This window comes from Harpia harpyja, chromosome 26, assembly GCF_026419915.1.
Source record: "Harpia harpyja isolate bHarHar1 chromosome 26, bHarHar1 primary haplotype, whole genome shotgun sequence".
NCBI lineage: Eukaryota > Metazoa > Chordata > Aves > Accipitriformes > Accipitridae > Harpia > Harpia harpyja.
This window is the reverse complement of record NC_068965.1, coordinates 83,964-99,668: the sequence shown is the minus strand read 5'-3', so window position 1 is coordinate 99,668 and position 15,705 is coordinate 83,964. Positions and strand designations below refer to the sequence as shown.

The following is a 15,705-nucleotide window of genomic DNA, read 5'->3' as shown; positions in this document are numbered from 1 at the left end:
CCCAGCTGTCTTAAAGGGGCAAGCATCCTCTTAAAGGGCCAAGCACAACCTCTAGAGCCCCACAGCCCTGGCCTGTTAAAGGGGCAAGCACCTCTTTAACCTCGTAAATAGACAGACACCTCTCTAGCTTCTTAAAGACACAGGCACCCCCAAGCCCTATCCTAGGCTTCTTCAAGGAACACGCACCCTCTCTCAAGGCCCACTCCCAGCTTCTTAAAGGTCCAGGCACCTCCCCAGCCTCTTAAAGGGCCAGGCACGCTCTCAACCCCCAACCCCAAGCTCTTAAAGAGACAGGCACCCCGTGCTCCCCGAGTCTCTTAAAGGCCCAGGTACTCTCCAACCCCTACCCTAACCTTCTCAAAGGGACAAGCACCCCCTCCAAAGCAGCAGGGTTCCCCTTAAAGGGGCAGGGTGCCCCTTAAAGGGCCAGCACTCACCGCTGTCACTGCCGTGGCCATCGCGGGGCTCCCCCAGGCTCTTCTCAGGGGCGCGGCCCCCCCCGCAGCGTCATCGACAACTGCCGCTTGATCTTCTTCATCCGGTCCATGGCGGAACCCTGGGGGGGGGGAGCCCGGACACCTGGGTTCCTCTCGCACACCTGGGACCCCCACAAACCTCTGGGACCCCCCCCAAACCTCTGGGTGCCCCCCAGAACTCTTGGGTCCCTCCAAAATCCTTCTCCACCCCCCCCCAAACTCCAGGGTCCCCCCAACCTCCTGGCCCACCCCCAAACTCCTGCCCTGCCCCCCCTAGACTCCTGGGTCCCCCCCAAAACTCCTGCTCACACCCCAAACTCCTGGATCCCCCCAAAATCCTTCTGCCTCCCCCAAGCTCCCGGGTCCCCCCAAAATCCTTCTCCCCCCCCCAGGTTTCTGGATCCCCCCCCAAACTCGCCCCCCCTTGGGTGGCACTGGGGCGTGGCCTGAGGGGGCGTGGCCAACTGGGAGGCGTGGCCAACAGGGGGGTGGCCTCCTCACCACACCACCACCCCCAGCCACCTCCACACAGGCGGCGGGGGGGGGGGGGGGGGAGGCCCGGCCTGAGGCGAGCTGGGGAAAGGGGGTGGTCCCGGGGAATAAAAGGGGTTTTTCCTCCCCCGCCCGCACCCCCGTTACCGGGCTCAACGGCGCGGGGCCTCCCAAAAATCCTCGGCCATGGCGGGGCCGGGCCCGACCCCGCGGGCGGCTCCGGGGGGGGCCGGGCCCGGGCCGGGCCCGGGGTGAGGAGGAAGCGGCGGCGACTCAAAATGGCGGCGGGAGGGGCGGGGCCGGGTGACGTTCGAGGAGGTGGGGAAGGGGCGGGGCAAAGGCGGGGAGGGAGGGAGGGGGGAGAGAGGAGGCCCGGCGGGGCGGGGCTGGGGAGGGGGGAGAAGGGGGTGGGGGCTTGGGGAGGGCACGCCCACCGGCGGGGGGGCGGGAGGCTCCCCGGATGCCTGGGTCCTCTAATGGGGGGGGGGGGGGGTGGTGTCAGCCCGGATGACGTCAGGTGCAGCTGGGGGACCACCCCCCCAACTTCAACCAATAGGAAATACCCTCCCCTCCCCCCGACCCCGCCCCCTAAGGCTGGAGGCAGCCGGGAAAGACCCTGCGGGGGGGGGCAGGGAACCCCACAAGAGGCCCCGCCCCTTTTCCAGGAGGTGGGCAGGGAACCCCAAAAGAGGCCCCGCCCCTTTTCCGGGGGGGGGGGGGTGACCAGGGTTCCTCTGAGGTTACTCATCGGTTACTCCAGGGTTACTTGTTGGTTACTCCTATGCCCCACACACATGGGACCCCCCCTCTGACTCCCCAGCACTCTTTATACAAGGTTTACTCCTGCTTTACAAATGCTTCTCCTCCCCCCCTGCCTCACGGCTGCTGCGTGAGTTATTTACAGGTTACACAGGAGTTACTCACTGCTTAAGTAAGCTGTCCTTTTTGCCCCCCCCAATTGGGTCCTCCAGGAGGTTTACACTCCACTTTGCCTTTACTCCCTCGTTCCCACTGCCTGGGTTACCCTGGAGTATTTACACCACCTTTACAAGCACTTTACTCACCCCCCCCCGCCCCACAGCTTTCACCCCACCTCCCTTCCCCCCCTGCTTTACACACCATTTGCACCTTCTTTATCCTTTTTACACCCATTTCTCTCATTTACTCATAGTTTACATACCGTTTACTCCTTTTTTTACACCTGGTTTCCCCCCCACCCACAGTGGCTTCACCTGTGCCCCCCCCCCCGCAAGGATTACTCGCACTTTATACAGGGTTTACTCCTCTATCGTGACACCGCTGGGGGGGGGGGGTGCATACCCCCCCCAGATGTCCCCTAGCCTGCACATTGCTCACCACCTTGCTCCAGGTTTATACATACCTCACCCCAGGTTTACACGTGCTTTTCTCCAGCTTTACACATGCTTTAGCTTTGCACGTGCTTTCCTCTGGATTTACATGCTTTCTCCAGATTTACATCCACCTTACTCCGGGTTTACACATGCACTACTCCAGGTTCACACATACCTGTTCTGGATTTGCACGCGCCTTACTCCAGGTTTAAACACACATTGTTCCGGGTTTACACACACTTTACTCCAGTTTTACACATGCCTTACTCCGGGTTTACAAATACTTTACTCGAGGATTACATGCACGTTACTCTGGGCTTACACACGCGTTACTCCAAGCTTACACGCATTTTACTCAGGATTATCCCGGGTGAGGAAGCGACCCCGGCGTCCGAGGTGGGCGTGGCCTGAGGCTGTCAGGGGTCAGAGGTCGTTGGAGGGTCCTGGAGACCTTGGAGCTCCCGTAGACCCTGGGGGGGGGAGGGGCACAGGGTCATGGGGGTGGGGGAGGGGGCAGGAGGACCCCCTCCCCCCAGGGGGCAGGAACAAGGCATCTGGGGGAGGCGGGGACTAAGGCGTCCCAGGGGGGCGGGGTTACCTCCAGCACCAGCCTGATGTGCGCCCGGATCTTGGCCCCATCCCGCGTCAGGGATTCGCTGAGCCTGGGGGGAGGAAAGGGCGTGGCCTCAGGGGCGGAGCCCCCGATATGGGGGTGGAGCTTCCCTGATATGGGGGGGTGGTGCCTGCAGGGGAGGTTGGGTCGGTCACCCTTATTTGGTGACGGGGGAAAGGATGTGGCCTCCATCGGGGGGCGTGGCCTGGCTAAGATGGGTGGGGCTTAGTGGGGGCGTGGTCTTCGGGGGCATGGCTTGCCCAGCCCAGAACTGCACATAGAGACTCATGGGCTGGCTCAAGGGGGAGGGCCCCTGGTTGAGGGGGGTGTGGCTTAGGACAAAGAGGAGGGGCTTTTGCCCCAGGGGGTGTGGCCAGATGGGGGCTTGTGGGGGCGTGGCCTTGGCGGGGGGGCGGGGCTTCTCATGCAAGGTGTCTCCTCCAGCCACCTCAGAGAGACTCATGGCTGAGTGCAGGGAGGTGGAGTCTGTTTGGGGGGCGTGGCCTGTTGTGGAGGGGTGGTCTGATCAGGGGCATGGCCTTGCCCAGGGGCGGAGTTTACCACACCAGGCACCTCCTGCAGCCAGTCCCCCATGGAGCCTCTTGGGTGTCTATAGGGGTGGGTTGGGTCTGACTTGGGGGTACACCCTGAAGGAGGGGGTGCGGCCTTTGCAGGGGGTGGCCTCATGGGGGCGTGGCCTATTGACCCAGGAGCTTCCTTCAGCTGCTTCTACAGAGCCTCACCACTTTGGGGGGGGGGGGGGGCCCTATCATAGGGGGGTGGAGCCTTTTGGAGGAAAGGGGGCGTGGCCAAGCCTTAAGGGCATGGCCAGGGCAGGGTCAGGGTGTGTCTTACCGGTCGAGGAGGCGGCTGCGACGATCGAGGTGACGCAGGGCCTCGGGCAATGTCAGCTCCGCAAAGAACCCGTAGCCCAGAGCCACGAAAACTCGCTGGGGGGACGGGCTGGGGGGGGGGGTAATGACATGGGGGGGGTTATGGGGGGTCTGGGGGGCCCTTGGGGGGGGTCAGGGGGGCCCGGGGGGGGTTATGGGGTCATTTTGGGGGGTCCTGGGGAGGGGGGTCCCCTGGGGGGGGCAGGGTGGCCCTGGGGAGGTTATGGGGTTACCGGGGGGTGTCCCAGGGGGAGTACTGGGGGTCCCAGGCGGGGCCTGGGAGGGGTCATGGGGGTTATTTTGGGGGTCCCTGGGGCGGTCAGGGTGGCACTGGGGGGGGTTATGCGGGCAATTTGGGGGTCCCGGGGGGGGGGGGGGACTCCTGGGGGGGGCAGGGTGGCCCTGGGGAGGTTATGGGGTTACCGGGGGGGGTCCCAGGGGGAGTACTGGGGTCCCAGGCGGGGCCTGGGAGGGGTCATGGGGTTATTTTGGGGGTCCCTGGGGCGGTCAGGGTGGCACTGGGGGGGTTATGCGGGCAATTTGGGGGTCCCGGGGGGGGGGGGGACTCCTGGGGGGGGGCAGGGTAGCCCTGGGGGGCTTATGGGGTCAATTGGGGGGGTCACTGGGGGAGGAGGGTCAGGTTGGCTCTGAGAGGGGTTATGGGGTTATTTGGGGGGGTCTTGGGGGGGCAGGGTTGCTCTGGGGGGGTTATAGGGTCATTTTGGGGGTCCTGGAGGGGGCAGGGGGGCCATGGGGGGGTCATGGGGTCACCAGAGGGGGTCTCAGGGGGGTACTGGAGTCCCAGGGGGCCCTGGGGGGGTTATGGGGTTATTCTGTGGGTCCTGGGGGGGGGGGGGGGGGGGGGAGGGACCCTGGGGGGGGGTCAGGGTGGCCCTGGGGGTTATGGGGTTATTTTGGGGGCTATGGGGGGGTGGTTGGGTGTCCCCTGGGGGAGGCTAAAGAGGGATTTTGGGGGTCCCTGTGGTGTTCGGGGGGGGATTTGGGGGGTACCTGAGGGGGGGGGGGGTTTGGGGGTGGGCCCAGAGGGCAAAGTTGGGGATCCCAGGGAGTTTTTTGGGGGGTGTTTGGGTGTATCTGGGGCAGGTCCCAGGAGATTTTTGGCGTGCCCCTCCCCCCAAACTCACACTTCCGCCGTGACGAAGAAATTGCAGCCGAGGTCGACCTGCGTGCGCAGGGGGGTGGGTGCCTCCTGGGGGGGGGATGACACTCAGCACCCCCAAATTCCCCACCAGGACCCCCCAAATACCCCCCTGGGACCCCCAAATACCCCACACACCCCCAAATCCCCTCCCAGGACCCCCAAATACCCACACACACCCCAAAATACCCCCCCGGGACCCCCAAATCCCCCACACCCCCCCAAAATACCCCCCCCAAATCCCCCACACCCTCAAATCCCCCCCCCAGCACCCCTAAATCCCCCCCACCCCCCCAAAATACCCCCCCAAATCACCCCCCGGGACCCCCAAATACCCCTCCTGGGGACCCCCCAAATATCCTCTGACTCCCCAAAATCCCCCCTCCTCCCCCCCATCCCTTCCCAGGCCCTGCCCCCTTAAGCCCCCGCCCCCCGCCCCCGGAGGCCCCGCCCACCTGGAGGCGGGCCAGGGCAGTGCGGAGCTGCAGCACCTGGGCCTGCTGCTCGAAGATGCCGTCCCGCTGCTCCTGCACCCGCCTGTAGGGGGCGCTGTTGGCCTCGGGGGGGCGGGGCCTCGGGGGGCAGCATGTAGGGGGTGGGGGTACGGTGGAGGGGGTGTGGCCTGCAAGGGGGGCATGGCCGGAAAGGGGGGCGGAGCTGGAGGAGAGGTGGGGGTGTGGCCAGGGGCAAGGATGTGGCTAGAATTGGGGGGTGGAGTCAGATGGGGCGTGGCCAGCACGCGGGGGGGGGGGTCAGAGCATGACCAGCCTGGTGGGGAGCGTGGCCAGAAAGGGGGCGGGGCTGGAGCGCAGCGGGGTGGAGCCTAACACCACACACGGGGGGGGGGGGCACAAAGAGGGGAATGTGGGGGTAGGGAAAGAGGCGTGGGTCATCAGGCGTGGTCATAAATGGTGGGCGTGGCTAGAGTTGGGGCGTGGTCAGGCACGGGACAGAGGCGTGGCCAAACCGCATGGGCGGGGTCAGAGCCGCCGGGACGGGGGTGGGGTGTGGCCAGGGGGCGAGGGTGCAGCCACCCCCCCCCGGTGGGGCGTGGTCAGAAGGGCATGGGCGTGGCCAGAATTCGGGGGGGTACCGGTACCGGTACCGGGGCGGGGGGGGGTCCGAGGAGCAGGCGGGGGGAGGGCGTGGCCAGAAGGGGTGGGCGGGGCGAAGGGGGCGGTCCGCGCTGCCGTCACGTACCGCAGGTCGCGCCTGCAGCACGTCGCTGACGAAGGCCTCGTAGCGCTGCGCCTTCCCCGCCGCCGCCATCGCCGCCGCTACGTCATCGCGCCGCGACCGAGTTGGCGGGGCGGGGAAGCGTCATCGCCGCGCGACGCGCCCAGGGGAAGCGGCGCCAAGCCGGGGGGCGGGGCTATAGGGGCCTGCTGTCCCGCCCCCCCGATCTATAGGGGCTGTAACCGCCGCCCCCCCCGGGTCTGTGGGGTACGCAGGCCCCTCCCCCGGCTCTATAGGAGCTATACTCCCCCCCCCCACTTCTATAGGGTCCATAGGCCCCTTCCCCAGTTCTATAGGGTCTATAGTCCCACACACACATTTCTATAGGGTCCACAGCCCCCCCCCCGGCTCTATAGGGGCTGTAACCCCCCTCTCCAGCTCTATAGGCTCCATACCCCCCCCTCCAGTTCTATAGGGTCCATAGCAGCCTCCCCCAGGTCGTTCCCCCCCCCCCCCCCAGGCAGTGAGGCGGCAGCAGCAGCTCTGGGGTTTTATTGCCCCCCCACCAGCGACAGGGGGCGGGGCTAAGCGCAGAAAGGGGCGGAGCTTAATTGCGGCGGGGCTCACACACAGCACAGTTCACGAGCACACACGGGACATCCCCCCCACCCCCCCGAAGGGGACCCGGGTGGGCGGGGCTTGAGGGTACACACGGGGGGAAGGGGGTCCCCAAATGCCTGGGTGCCCCCGACTTGGACCCCGGCCCCTCCCTCAGTCGGCGAAGAGGCTGGCGAAGCTCTGCCGCAGGGAGCGGATGCTCTCGGCCCCTCCCTGCTCGGGGGCGGGGCTAAAAGGGAGTGGAACGGGGGAAAGGGGCATGGTCAGAAGGGGGTGGGCCACCTGGGCCCCGCCCATGGGACCCAGCGTGGCCCTGCCCCCCCTCCAACTTACCTGGGAGGTTGGGCTCCACTCGGTTTGGGGGCCAAGGTTGGTTTGGGGGCGAGGGGTGGGGCTTGGGGGCGGGGTTGACGTGTGGTGGGTGGGGCTAGTGGGCTGGGGGGTGGGGCTGAGTGGCAGTGGGTGGGGCTTGGGAGCGGGGTTGGGGGGATCCAGGGAGGCGGGGCTGGGGGGAAGTGGGTGGGGCCTGAGGGCGGGGCTGGGGGGGAAGTGGGCGGAGCCTGAGGGCGGGCTTGAGGAGGGGTGGCTGGGCCTGGAGGGCGGGGCTGGGGGGAAGTGGGTGGGGCTTGAGGGCGGGGGCTGCATTCCAGCAGGCAGGGCTTGGGGGCGGGGGCTGCACAGCAGGGGGGGCTGGAGGGCGTGGTTGCACGGCAGGAGGAGGGGTCTGGGGGGCGGGGCTGTGGGCCAGGGGCTCGGGGCTGGGCCACTGAAGGAGACACTGGGGGGCGGGGCTGGGAGGAAGTGGGCGGGGGCTTGTGGGCGGGGCTGTGGGGATGTGGACGTGGCTTGTGGGCGGGGGCTGCCCAGCAGCAGGTGGTGTCTGGGGGCGGGGCTGTGGGCCCAGAGGGCGAGGCTGGGCAGGGCCTCGCAGTGGGGCGGGGGCCAGGTGAGGCAGGGCGTGGTGAGACCCCCACCTCCCAGAGGCCGGGGCTGCCCTTGCGGTGAGGGGCGGGGCTGGGCGGGGCCAGACGGCGGTGGAGCCCCTGTGAGGGGAGGGAGAGAAACAGCTTAGGGGGGGCGGGGCTTGGAGGGGGGACCGCAAATGGGGGGGGGTGCTTAGGGTTTTGGGGGGGGTCCCCAATTTGGGGGGGCTGAGGGGGTTTGGGGGGGGTCCCCAAATTTTGGGGGGGGGTTCCAGGGAGGTTGGGGGAGTCTCCAGGTTTTTGGGGGGATCCCAGAGGTTGGGGAGGTCCCAGAGAGGTTGGGGGGACTCTCCAGATTTTTGGGGGGGGGGCCCCAAATTTCAGGGGGGTCTCAGGGTGGTTGTGGGGGGTCTCCCGGTTTTTGGGGGGGGGTCCCAGAGTTTGTGGGGGGCGTCCCCAGGATTTGGGGGCCTCCCCGTTTGGGGGGGGGGGGCGTCACTCACCCTGGGGTGGGGGTCGCTGCTGGGGGGGGGGTCCCCGGCCGGGGGGACCCTGATGTCACCGGCATCTGTGGGGCAGAAAGAGGGGTGTGGGGTCATGACCCCCCCCATGGGACCCACCCTCAAAACTTGGGGGGGGTCCTGGAGGACTTGGGGGGGGTCTTGGAGGACTTGGGGGGCTCTGGGAGGACTTGGAGGGCACCTGGAGGTCTCGGGGGGCTCAGGGGGGTCTTGGAGGACTTGGGGGGCTCCTGGAGATGTTGGGGGCTCTCAAAGAACTTGGGGGGGTCTTGGAAGACTTGGGGGGCTCCTGGAGGACTTGGGGGGCTCAGGGGGGTCCTGGAGGACTTGGGGGGGCTCCTGGAGATATTGGGGGGCTCCTGGAAGACTTGAGGAAGTCAAGGGGGGGGTCTTTGGGGGTGGGTGCCTGTGGGGTGATACCTGTGGGCGTGGCCGTGCAGGGGAGGGGCTCCGTGGGCGGGGCAGCTCCGCCCTCATCCGGTCCAACACCAGTTCCACAATGCGGGCCCGATCCTCGGGCCGCTCCCGGCCCCAGCAACGGCATCCAGGAGCCCAGCACCTATGGGGGGGCACCTGGAGGTGGGGGGGGGATCCAGGGGGTGTGGGGTGGACACCCAGGTTTTGGGTGGGGGGGGGATGCAGGCATTGGGTAGGGGGGACACAGGTTTTGGGTGGGGGCGACAGGTGATGGGGGGGCACCCAGCTTTTGGGGGGCACCCAGGGGTTGGGGGGGAGGGAGACCCAGGTTTTGGGGGTGGGCATCCACGGGGGGACAGACACCCAGGTGATGGATGGGGGTACCCAGGTGTTCGTTGGGGGGGACCCAGGTTTTGGGTGGGGGGGTCCCAGGTGTTGGGGGGAGGCACCCAGATTTTGGGGGGGGTGGGGACACCCAGGGGTTGGGGGGGGACACACCCCCATGTTTTGCAGGGGGGGCACCCAGGCGTTGGGTGCTGACCTGGACGATGTGCTCCCGCCCATCGGGCCCCCGCAGAGCCTCCACCCCGCAGATGTCGACGCCCCCCGAAGAGGCGGGCGCAGGCATCCACCCAACCACGGGTGCCTGGTGGGAAAGGGGGTGGAGCCTCAGTTGGCCATGCCCACCATCCAAGGACACGCCCCTCAGCCTGGCCATGCCTCTTTGTGCATGGGGACACACCCCACACACACCCCTTGGGGTACCACACCTATGGGAAACAGCCCCCGGCCATGTGCCTTTCTCTCGGCCACGCCCCCCAAAGCCACTCCCACATAGCCACACCCCCTTTGCCCTAACTCACCCCCCCTTTCCCCCATTGCCCCTTCTCTTCCCCATACCCCCGCCCCTTCCCCATAGCCCCACCCCTTCCCTTAGCCCCACCCCCCTGTGGCCCCACCCAGCCGATTAAGCCCCACCCCCTTTTGTGGGCCAAGCCCCGCCCCCTGCCACTCACCGTGGGCTCAGGGCCACCGGCTCCATCTGGGTCCCCCTCCCCCGGGGGGGTCCCCGGCCCACCAGCGGCCACCTGGGGGGGGGGACACACACCAGGGTGAGGGGGGGGGTCTCACCTGGGTCCCCTCCCCCCGCCATGTCCCCTCCATGTCCCCTCGGTGTCCCCCATCCCCCCCCCGTGTCCCCTGCATCCCCGATGACCCCCATGTCCCCCCCCATGTCCCCCCCCATCCCCCCCAATGTCCCCCCCCTACGTCCCCCCATTTGTCCCCACACCCCCCATATCCCCCCCGTGTCCCCAACACCCCCCACGCCCCCCATTTCCCCCCCCACCCCCCGATGTCCCCATGCCCCCCACATCCCCCCCCCATGTCCCCAGTGCCCCCCGTGTCTCCCCCCCACGCCCCCATTTCCCCCACATCCCCCCGATGTCCCCAAGCCCCCCCCAGCCCCACGTCCCCAATGTCCCCACGTGCCGCCGATGTCCCCGATGTCCCCCCCCGATGTCCCCGATGTCCCCCGCTCACCGCAGGGCCCTGTACTCCTCCCCCAATCCGTTGCACCCACAGGCGCTGGCCCCCCCCCGGGGACCCCCTGGAGGAGGGCCCCCGCCCGGGCCCCGCCCATGGCCCCGGCCACCGCCCCCAATGCCTCCGGTGTCCCCACCCGCACCTGCAGGGGGGGGAGGAGACAACGGGAGACACGCCCCTCCCCAGACACGCCCACGCGTGACACACCCATCCCCCCAATCAGTCCTACACCCCCCTCCATGGGGATTGTCTTCACGCCTGGGGGCGGAGATACTGCTAAGCCACGCCCCCGGTGCGGGCCACACCCAAAGAGGCCACACCCCCCATAGGGCCCGTCTCACTCCCTACATATGCATGGGGTGGGGGCATCCTAAGGCCACGCCCACTCGAGGCCACGCCCACCCCGTGCAGGATGGGGCCACACCCACACGTGCCCTGCCCCACGGGCTGTGCCCCCTTGAGGCCACACCCCCCCCAATCCCAGGTTGATGGCAGTCGGGGAGGGGGCGGGGCTTGTCAGGGAAGGGGCGGGGCCTCACCTTGCCCACCCCCTGCGGGGGGCGGGGCTGAGCATCACCGTCATGGGGAAGGTTGGGGGCCGTCAGCTTGGGGAGCCCCCAGTTACACCAGTGCTCCCAGTTACCCCCCCAGTGACCCCCAGTTACCCCCCCAGTGACCACCCCAGTGGTCCCAGTCCCGGTTACCCCCCAGTCACCTCCCAGTTACCCCAGTCCCCTCCCAGTTACCCCCCAGTTACCTCCCAGTCCTTCCCAGTGCTCCCCAGTCCCTCTCAGTCCCCTCCCAGTCCCTCCCAGTTCCCCCGTCCCTCCCAGTCCCCTCTGAATCCCTCCCCAGTCCCTCCAAGTCCCCGCCCAGTTGCCCCAGTCCCCTCCCAGTTGCCCCAGTCCCCTCCCAGTTGCCCCCAGTCCCCTCCCAGTTGCCCCAGTCCCCTCCCAGTTGCCCCCAGTCTCCTCCCAGTTGCCCCCCAGTCCCCTCCCAGTTGCCCCCAGTCCCCTCCCAGTCCCTCCAAGTCCCCGCCAGCTACCCCAGTCCTCTCCCAGTCCATCCCAGTGCCTCCCAGTCCACTCCAATCACTTCCCAGTCCCCCCCCAGTCCCTCCCAGTCCCTCCTAGTACTCACCAGTCCGCGGGGGCGGTTGCAGAAGCGCTGTGGGACCAGGGGAAAGGCCTCGGGGCCCAGTTCCCGCTGCAGCCGTGCCAACTGGGCGAACTGGGAGCATTGGGAATGTCGGAGGAGGGGCAGGGGGGTGCGACAGCCCTGCCCAGCACTCGCAGTCTGCCCCAGTATCCCTCCCAGTATCCTCCTGTTTCTCCCAGTGCCCCCCAGTACAGCCACCATCCCCCTCAGTGCACCCAGTATCCATCCCAGTGTCTCCCAGTACGCTCCCAGTGCCCCCCCGGTCCCCTCAGTTACCTCCCGGTCCCCCCAGTTGCCTCCCCATGCCCTCCCTGTTACCTCCCAGTTGCCTCCCAGACCCCCCCCCCAGTCCCCCCAGTTGCCTCCCAGTTCCTCCCAGCCCCCCCAGCCCCCTCCGTGCCCCCCCAGCCCCCTCCCAGTCCCTCCCAGTGCCCCCACAGCTCCCGCCCAGTCCCTCCCAGTGCCCCACGCACCAAGCAGGGGGGGATGAGCGAAGGCGTACAGGGCGGGGAGGGGGTCTGTACTGGGGACCCCCCCCAGGTGCAGCCCCACCAGCAGCCGCCGCCCGGCCCCCCTCCACCCCCCCCTCGGGGGGGGGTTCCCGCACCAGCACGAAGTCGGGGCGCACCCGCCTGGGGGGGGGGGGCAGGAGGGGGGTCAGGGGGGGACCCCAAACCTCCCCCCCAAAACCCCCCCACCCCTTCTTCAAGATAGTGTACCCTGAAAAGTCGTACACCCCCCCACCGCACCCCCAAAATATCACCCGGCACCCCAAAATATTGACTTGCACCCCAAAAATCGACCCTGCCCCCAAAATCCCACCCTGCACCCCAAAATTCGACCCCCAATTCCCCCCCGGCCCCCTGTACCCCCAAAAATCCCCCACACCCCCCCAAACCTTCCCCTTTGCCCCCCAACCCCCCACTTGACCCCCCAAATCCCCCCAGAACCCCAAATTAACCCCAAAATTGGGGGGGCAGGGGTCCCCCCAAAAACCCACCTGGCCCCCCCTCGGGGGGTGTCGATGGTGACGCTGAGGGTGCCATGGGTGGAGGCCACCAAGGAGAGCTCCGAAAACTGAGCCTGGGGGGGACACACCCCCAAGATTCGGGGGGGGACCCTAAAAATCTAGGGGGGGTCCCCAAAATCCAGGGGAGGACCCCAACCCCCCCTCCAAATCCTCCCTGGGACCCCCCCAACCCCCCCTCCCGACCCTCTCTGAACCCCCAAATTGGAGGTTTAGGGAGCGCCCAAAATCTCGGGGGGGGACCCCAAAATCCGGGGAGGGACCCCAAAACCCAGGGGGGGACCCCCAACCCCCCCACAGACTCCCCCAAAACCGCCCTGAACCCCCAAAATGGGGCATCAGGCCCTACAGGTGGATCCCCAGAACCTGGGGGGGGACCTCAAAATCTTGGGGGACCCCCCCAATTTAAGGTAGCCCCCCCAAAATCGGGGGGGACCCCAAAACTCACCTGCTCCACTCGCAGCTCCACGTCCCCGTGAACCGATTTACCCTTGAAGAGCTTCACCCTGGTGGGGGGGTAAGGGGCAGGTCGGGGGTACCCCCAAAACTGGGGGGGGCCCAAAATGCCCCCCCCAAATAATCCCCCAAAACTGAGCCCCCCCAAAATGAGCCCCCAAACTGTCCCCCCCAAACCGACCCCCCCAAATCTGACCCCCCCAGACCGCCCCGCCCAAATCCACCCCCCAACAAACTGCCCCCCCCAAAACCGCTCCCCAAATCTACCCCCCAAAGTGACCCCCACAACCCACACCCCCCAAATCCGACCCCCCCAAACCGCCCCCCAAAGTGACCCCCCCAAGTGACCACCCCCCCAAATCCGACCCCCACAACTGACCCCCCCCAAACCCAACTCCCCCCAAATCTGGGCCCCCAAAGTGACCCCCCCCAAGTGACCCCCCCCAAATCCAACCCCCCAAAGTCACCCCCCCCCCAAGTGACACCCCCCCCCCGGGGGGGGGGGTGGTCAGATTTGGGGGTTCCCATACATACCAGTCGGTGCCGGGGGGGGCGATGACAAGCAGGAGCGGGGGCTGGGGGGGGGTCCGTGGGGGTCTCCCCCACCCCTCCCCCCCCAGGACCCCCCCCCCACCCCCGGCCCCGCCCCGGGGGGGTCCCCCTCCCCCCCCCGCCAGGAAATTCCCATCGGACAGCCGCCTCCGCAGGTACTCCATCCCCCCCGTGCTATAGGGGGTCGCTTTGGGGGGGGATGGGCTATAGGGGAAGGGGGGGGGCTGGGGGGGGGCCTGGAGGGGTGGGAGCTATGGGGGGGGTTATGGGGGGAAGGTATGGGGGTTGGGGGCTATAGGGGGGGCTATAGGGGCCTATAGGGGGTGGGGGCTAGATGGGGGGGCCTGGATGGGTTGGAGCTATAGGGGTGGGGGGCTATAGGGGTCTGAGCTATAGGGTCGGGGTCTATAGGGGTCAGGGCTGAGGGGGCTATGGGGCTCGGAGCTACAGGGGTGGGGGGCTAGAGGGTCCTGCTGTAGGGGTAGGGAGCTGTAGGGGTCTCCCTATAGGGGTTCAAGCTATAGGGGGTCTCCCTATAGGGGTTCAAGCTATAGGGGATCTCCCTATAGGCGCCTACTGAGGGGATCAGGGGACGAGGGGGGATCATCTTATAGGGGCCCACTATAGGGGTCAGGGGCTATGGGGAGCTGAGCTATAGGGGTTAGGGGCTGTGAGAGCTTACTAGAGGGGTGTCACCCTATAGAGGCAAGCTACAGGGGTGGGGGCTATAGGGGCTCGGCCCTATAGGGGTCTGGGTGCCTAGAGGGGGCCTATACAGGGGACGGCCTCCCTGGGGCTATAGGGGGAGGCCCTATAGGGGGAGGAGCAGGAGGTCTATAGGGGACGAAAGGCTGGGGAAGGGGCGAGGCTGCCCTATAGGAAAAGCTTGTGGAAGGGGGATATAGGAGATACCTCTGCAGGGGAGGGGGGGCTATAGGAGAAGGGAGCTATAGGGGGTGGGGGCTATAGGGGGTGGGAGTCTGTAGGGGGTGGGGGGCTATAGGGGATGGGGGCTATATGGTAAGGGGGTCTATAGGGGAAGGGAGTCTGTAGGGGGTGTGGTCTATGGGGGTGGAGCGCCTATAGGGGAAAGAGCCGCTATGGGGTGGGGGGTGCGGGGGGCCCTGCCGGGAGCCCTCCGGGGTCCCCTAGAGAAGCCCCTGGAGCAGCCCCCACCCCCACCCAGCCCCCGACCGGGACCCGCCCCTTCCCCCCTCCCCCTCTCTCACATCCGGCCCCGCCCCTTCCCCGTCGAGAAGCCGCCGGAGGGGCGTGGCCCGGCCGTGACGTCAGAGGGCGCCCCGCCCGCCGCTCTGCAGAGGGGCTGGGGCGGGGCCGGTGACGTCATGGCGGCCACCCGCCCCCCCCCCCCCCGCCCCCCCAAGAATTCGGGGCCGCGTCAGTTGCCGGGTCTTTATTGGGGGGGGGAGGGGGAAATTCGGGGCGGTTGGGGGGGCTCCGGGGGGGGGGGGGGCCGTGACGTCACCGGGAGCGTCAGTCCTCTCGGGGGGGGGGAAGGGAAAAAGGTAAATTGGGGGGGGAGGGGCGGAGTCAGTCATCCAGCCCCTCCCCCTCCCAGCACCCCCATAGGGGAGCCCAGAGCCCCACCCCCCAGGGGTTCTGCCCCTCCCCCCCAGAGCAGACCCAGCCACCCAGCCCCTCCCCCCCCATAACGCCATCACCCAGCCCCTCCCCCCCTCCAGGAAACCCAACCCCCAGCCCCTCCCCCCCAAGGAACCCCATCACCCTGCCCCTCCCCCTCCCAAAACCCAACCCCCCAGCCCCCTCCCCCCCAGGACCCCTCCCCCCCCGGATGACCCCGCTGACCCTCCGGGGGGGGGGCAGGGCAGCACGTGCAGGCATGGCCGACTCTCCTCCAGGCGCAGGAGTTGCCCCCTCCAGGCGGGGGGCAGCGGGGCCGAGCCGACCCCCAAAAAGTGACATTGACGGGGACGGACGAGCCCACAGGGGTCACCGTCAGCCTGTAGGGGGTGCTGTTAGTCCCTGGGGAGTAGGGGCGGGGACAGGGCAGGGCAGGGTGGCCCCACCCCAAAGATCCGCCCTGGGCTTCCCCCTGACCTAGAGAGTCTCTCGTGGCCCCAGAGAGACCCCCCCGGCCCCATAGAGCCCCCATTGACCCTATAGAACGCCCATCGACCCTATGGAATGCCCATTGACCCTATGGACCCTCCATTGACCCTATGGAATGCCCATTGACCCTACAGAGCCCCCATTGACCCTATACACCTCCTATGGACCCCTATGAGCCCCCATTGACCCTATAGACCCTCCACTGACCCTATAGAATGCCCATTGACCCTACAGAG

At 67.7% G+C, this 15,705-nt stretch overlaps 5 protein-coding genes across 5 annotated transcripts in view; all 5 read right to left on the bottom strand.

The window, feature by feature from the left end:
- Positions 1 to 675, bottom strand: part of LOC128135952 (cyclin-dependent kinase 16-like) — a 6,309-nt gene extending 5,634 nt beyond the window's left edge. The window contains 2 exon segments of the mRNA XM_052775026.1: positions 438 to 498; positions 500 to 675. Coding sequence (XP_052630986.1) covers positions 438 to 498; positions 500 to 547 — 109 coding nt within the window. The 5' untranslated portion in view covers positions 548 to 675.
- Positions 676 to 2,539: 1,864 nt separating this feature from the next.
- UXT (ubiquitously expressed prefoldin like chaperone) lies at positions 2,540 to 6,269 on the bottom strand. Its single transcript, XM_052775041.1, is given in 7 exon segments — positions 2,540 to 2,790; positions 2,919 to 2,982; positions 3,789 to 3,896; positions 4,972 to 5,036; positions 5,441 to 5,522; positions 6,186 to 6,196; positions 6,198 to 6,269. Coding segments are annotated over 7 exon segments (441 nt in total). The 5' UTR covers positions 6,255 to 6,269; the 3' UTR covers positions 2,540 to 2,736.
- Positions 6,270 to 7,206: 937 nt separating this feature from the next.
- LOC128135951 (proline-rich protein 2-like) lies at positions 7,207 to 11,578 on the bottom strand. Its single transcript, XM_052775025.1, has 9 exons — positions 11,326 to 11,578; positions 10,614 to 10,790; positions 10,223 to 10,327; positions 9,657 to 9,728; positions 9,182 to 9,286; positions 8,644 to 8,782; positions 8,206 to 8,270; positions 7,557 to 7,822; positions 7,207 to 7,384 (listed from the first exon to the last, which is right to left on the bottom strand). Exons 1-9 carry the CDS (start codon positions 11,542 to 11,544, stop codon positions 7,207 to 7,209), a joined length of 1,326 nt encoding a protein of 441 aa, XP_052630985.1. The 5' UTR covers positions 11,545 to 11,578.
- A 37-nt stretch (positions 11,579 to 11,615) lies between these two features.
- SYN1 (synapsin I) lies at positions 11,616 to 13,544 on the bottom strand. Its single transcript, XM_052775024.1, has 5 exons — positions 13,361 to 13,544; positions 12,819 to 12,876; positions 12,344 to 12,426; positions 11,817 to 11,975; positions 11,616 to 11,619 (listed from the first exon to the last, which is right to left on the bottom strand). Exons 1-5 carry the CDS (start codon positions 13,540 to 13,542, stop codon positions 11,616 to 11,618), a joined length of 486 nt encoding a protein of 161 aa, XP_052630984.1. The 5' UTR covers positions 13,543 to 13,544.
- Positions 13,545 to 14,844: 1,300 nt separating this feature from the next.
- The window catches only part of CFP (complement factor properdin), a 6,244-nt gene continuing 5,383 nt past the window's right edge, over positions 14,845 to 15,705 (bottom strand). The window contains exons 9-10 of the mRNA XM_052775040.1: positions 15,206 to 15,360; positions 14,845 to 14,880 (exon numbers count right to left, since the gene is read on the bottom strand). Of these exons, the coding sequence (XP_052631000.1) occupies positions 14,873 to 14,880; positions 15,206 to 15,360 (163 nt within the window). The 3' untranslated portion in view covers positions 14,845 to 14,872. The remainder of the gene's footprint in view (positions 14,881 to 15,205; positions 15,361 to 15,705) is intronic.

Excerpts from the sequence above, each read along its gene's own strand:
- LOC128135951 (XM_052775025.1), bottom strand. The coding sequence starts at position 11,544 with ATGGTGGCTGTACTGGGGGGCACTGGGAGAAACAGGAGGATACTGGGA. Across the intron at positions 9,729-10,222 it reads CCGGGGGGGGGCCAGCGCCT|GTGGCCGCTGGTGGGCCGGG; the intron begins GTGGGTGCAACG and ends CCCCCCCCCCAG. Across the intron at positions 9,287-9,656 it reads CCGGTGGCCCTGAGCCCACG|GCACCCGTGGTTGGGTGGAT; the intron begins GTGAGTGGCAGG and ends CTTTCCCACCAG.
- SYN1 (XM_052775024.1), bottom strand. The coding sequence starts at position 13,542 with ATGGAGTACCTGCGGAGGCGGCTGTCCGATGGGAATTTCCTGGCGGGG. Across the intron at positions 12,877-13,360 it reads GCCCCCCCCGGCACCGACTG|GGTGAAGCTCTTCAAGGGTA; the intron begins GTATGTATGGGA and ends CCCCCCCACCAG. Across the intron at positions 12,427-12,818 it reads TGGAGCTGCGAGTGGAGCAG|GCTCAGTTTTCGGAGCTCTC; the intron begins GTGAGTTTTGGG and ends TGTCCCCCCCAG.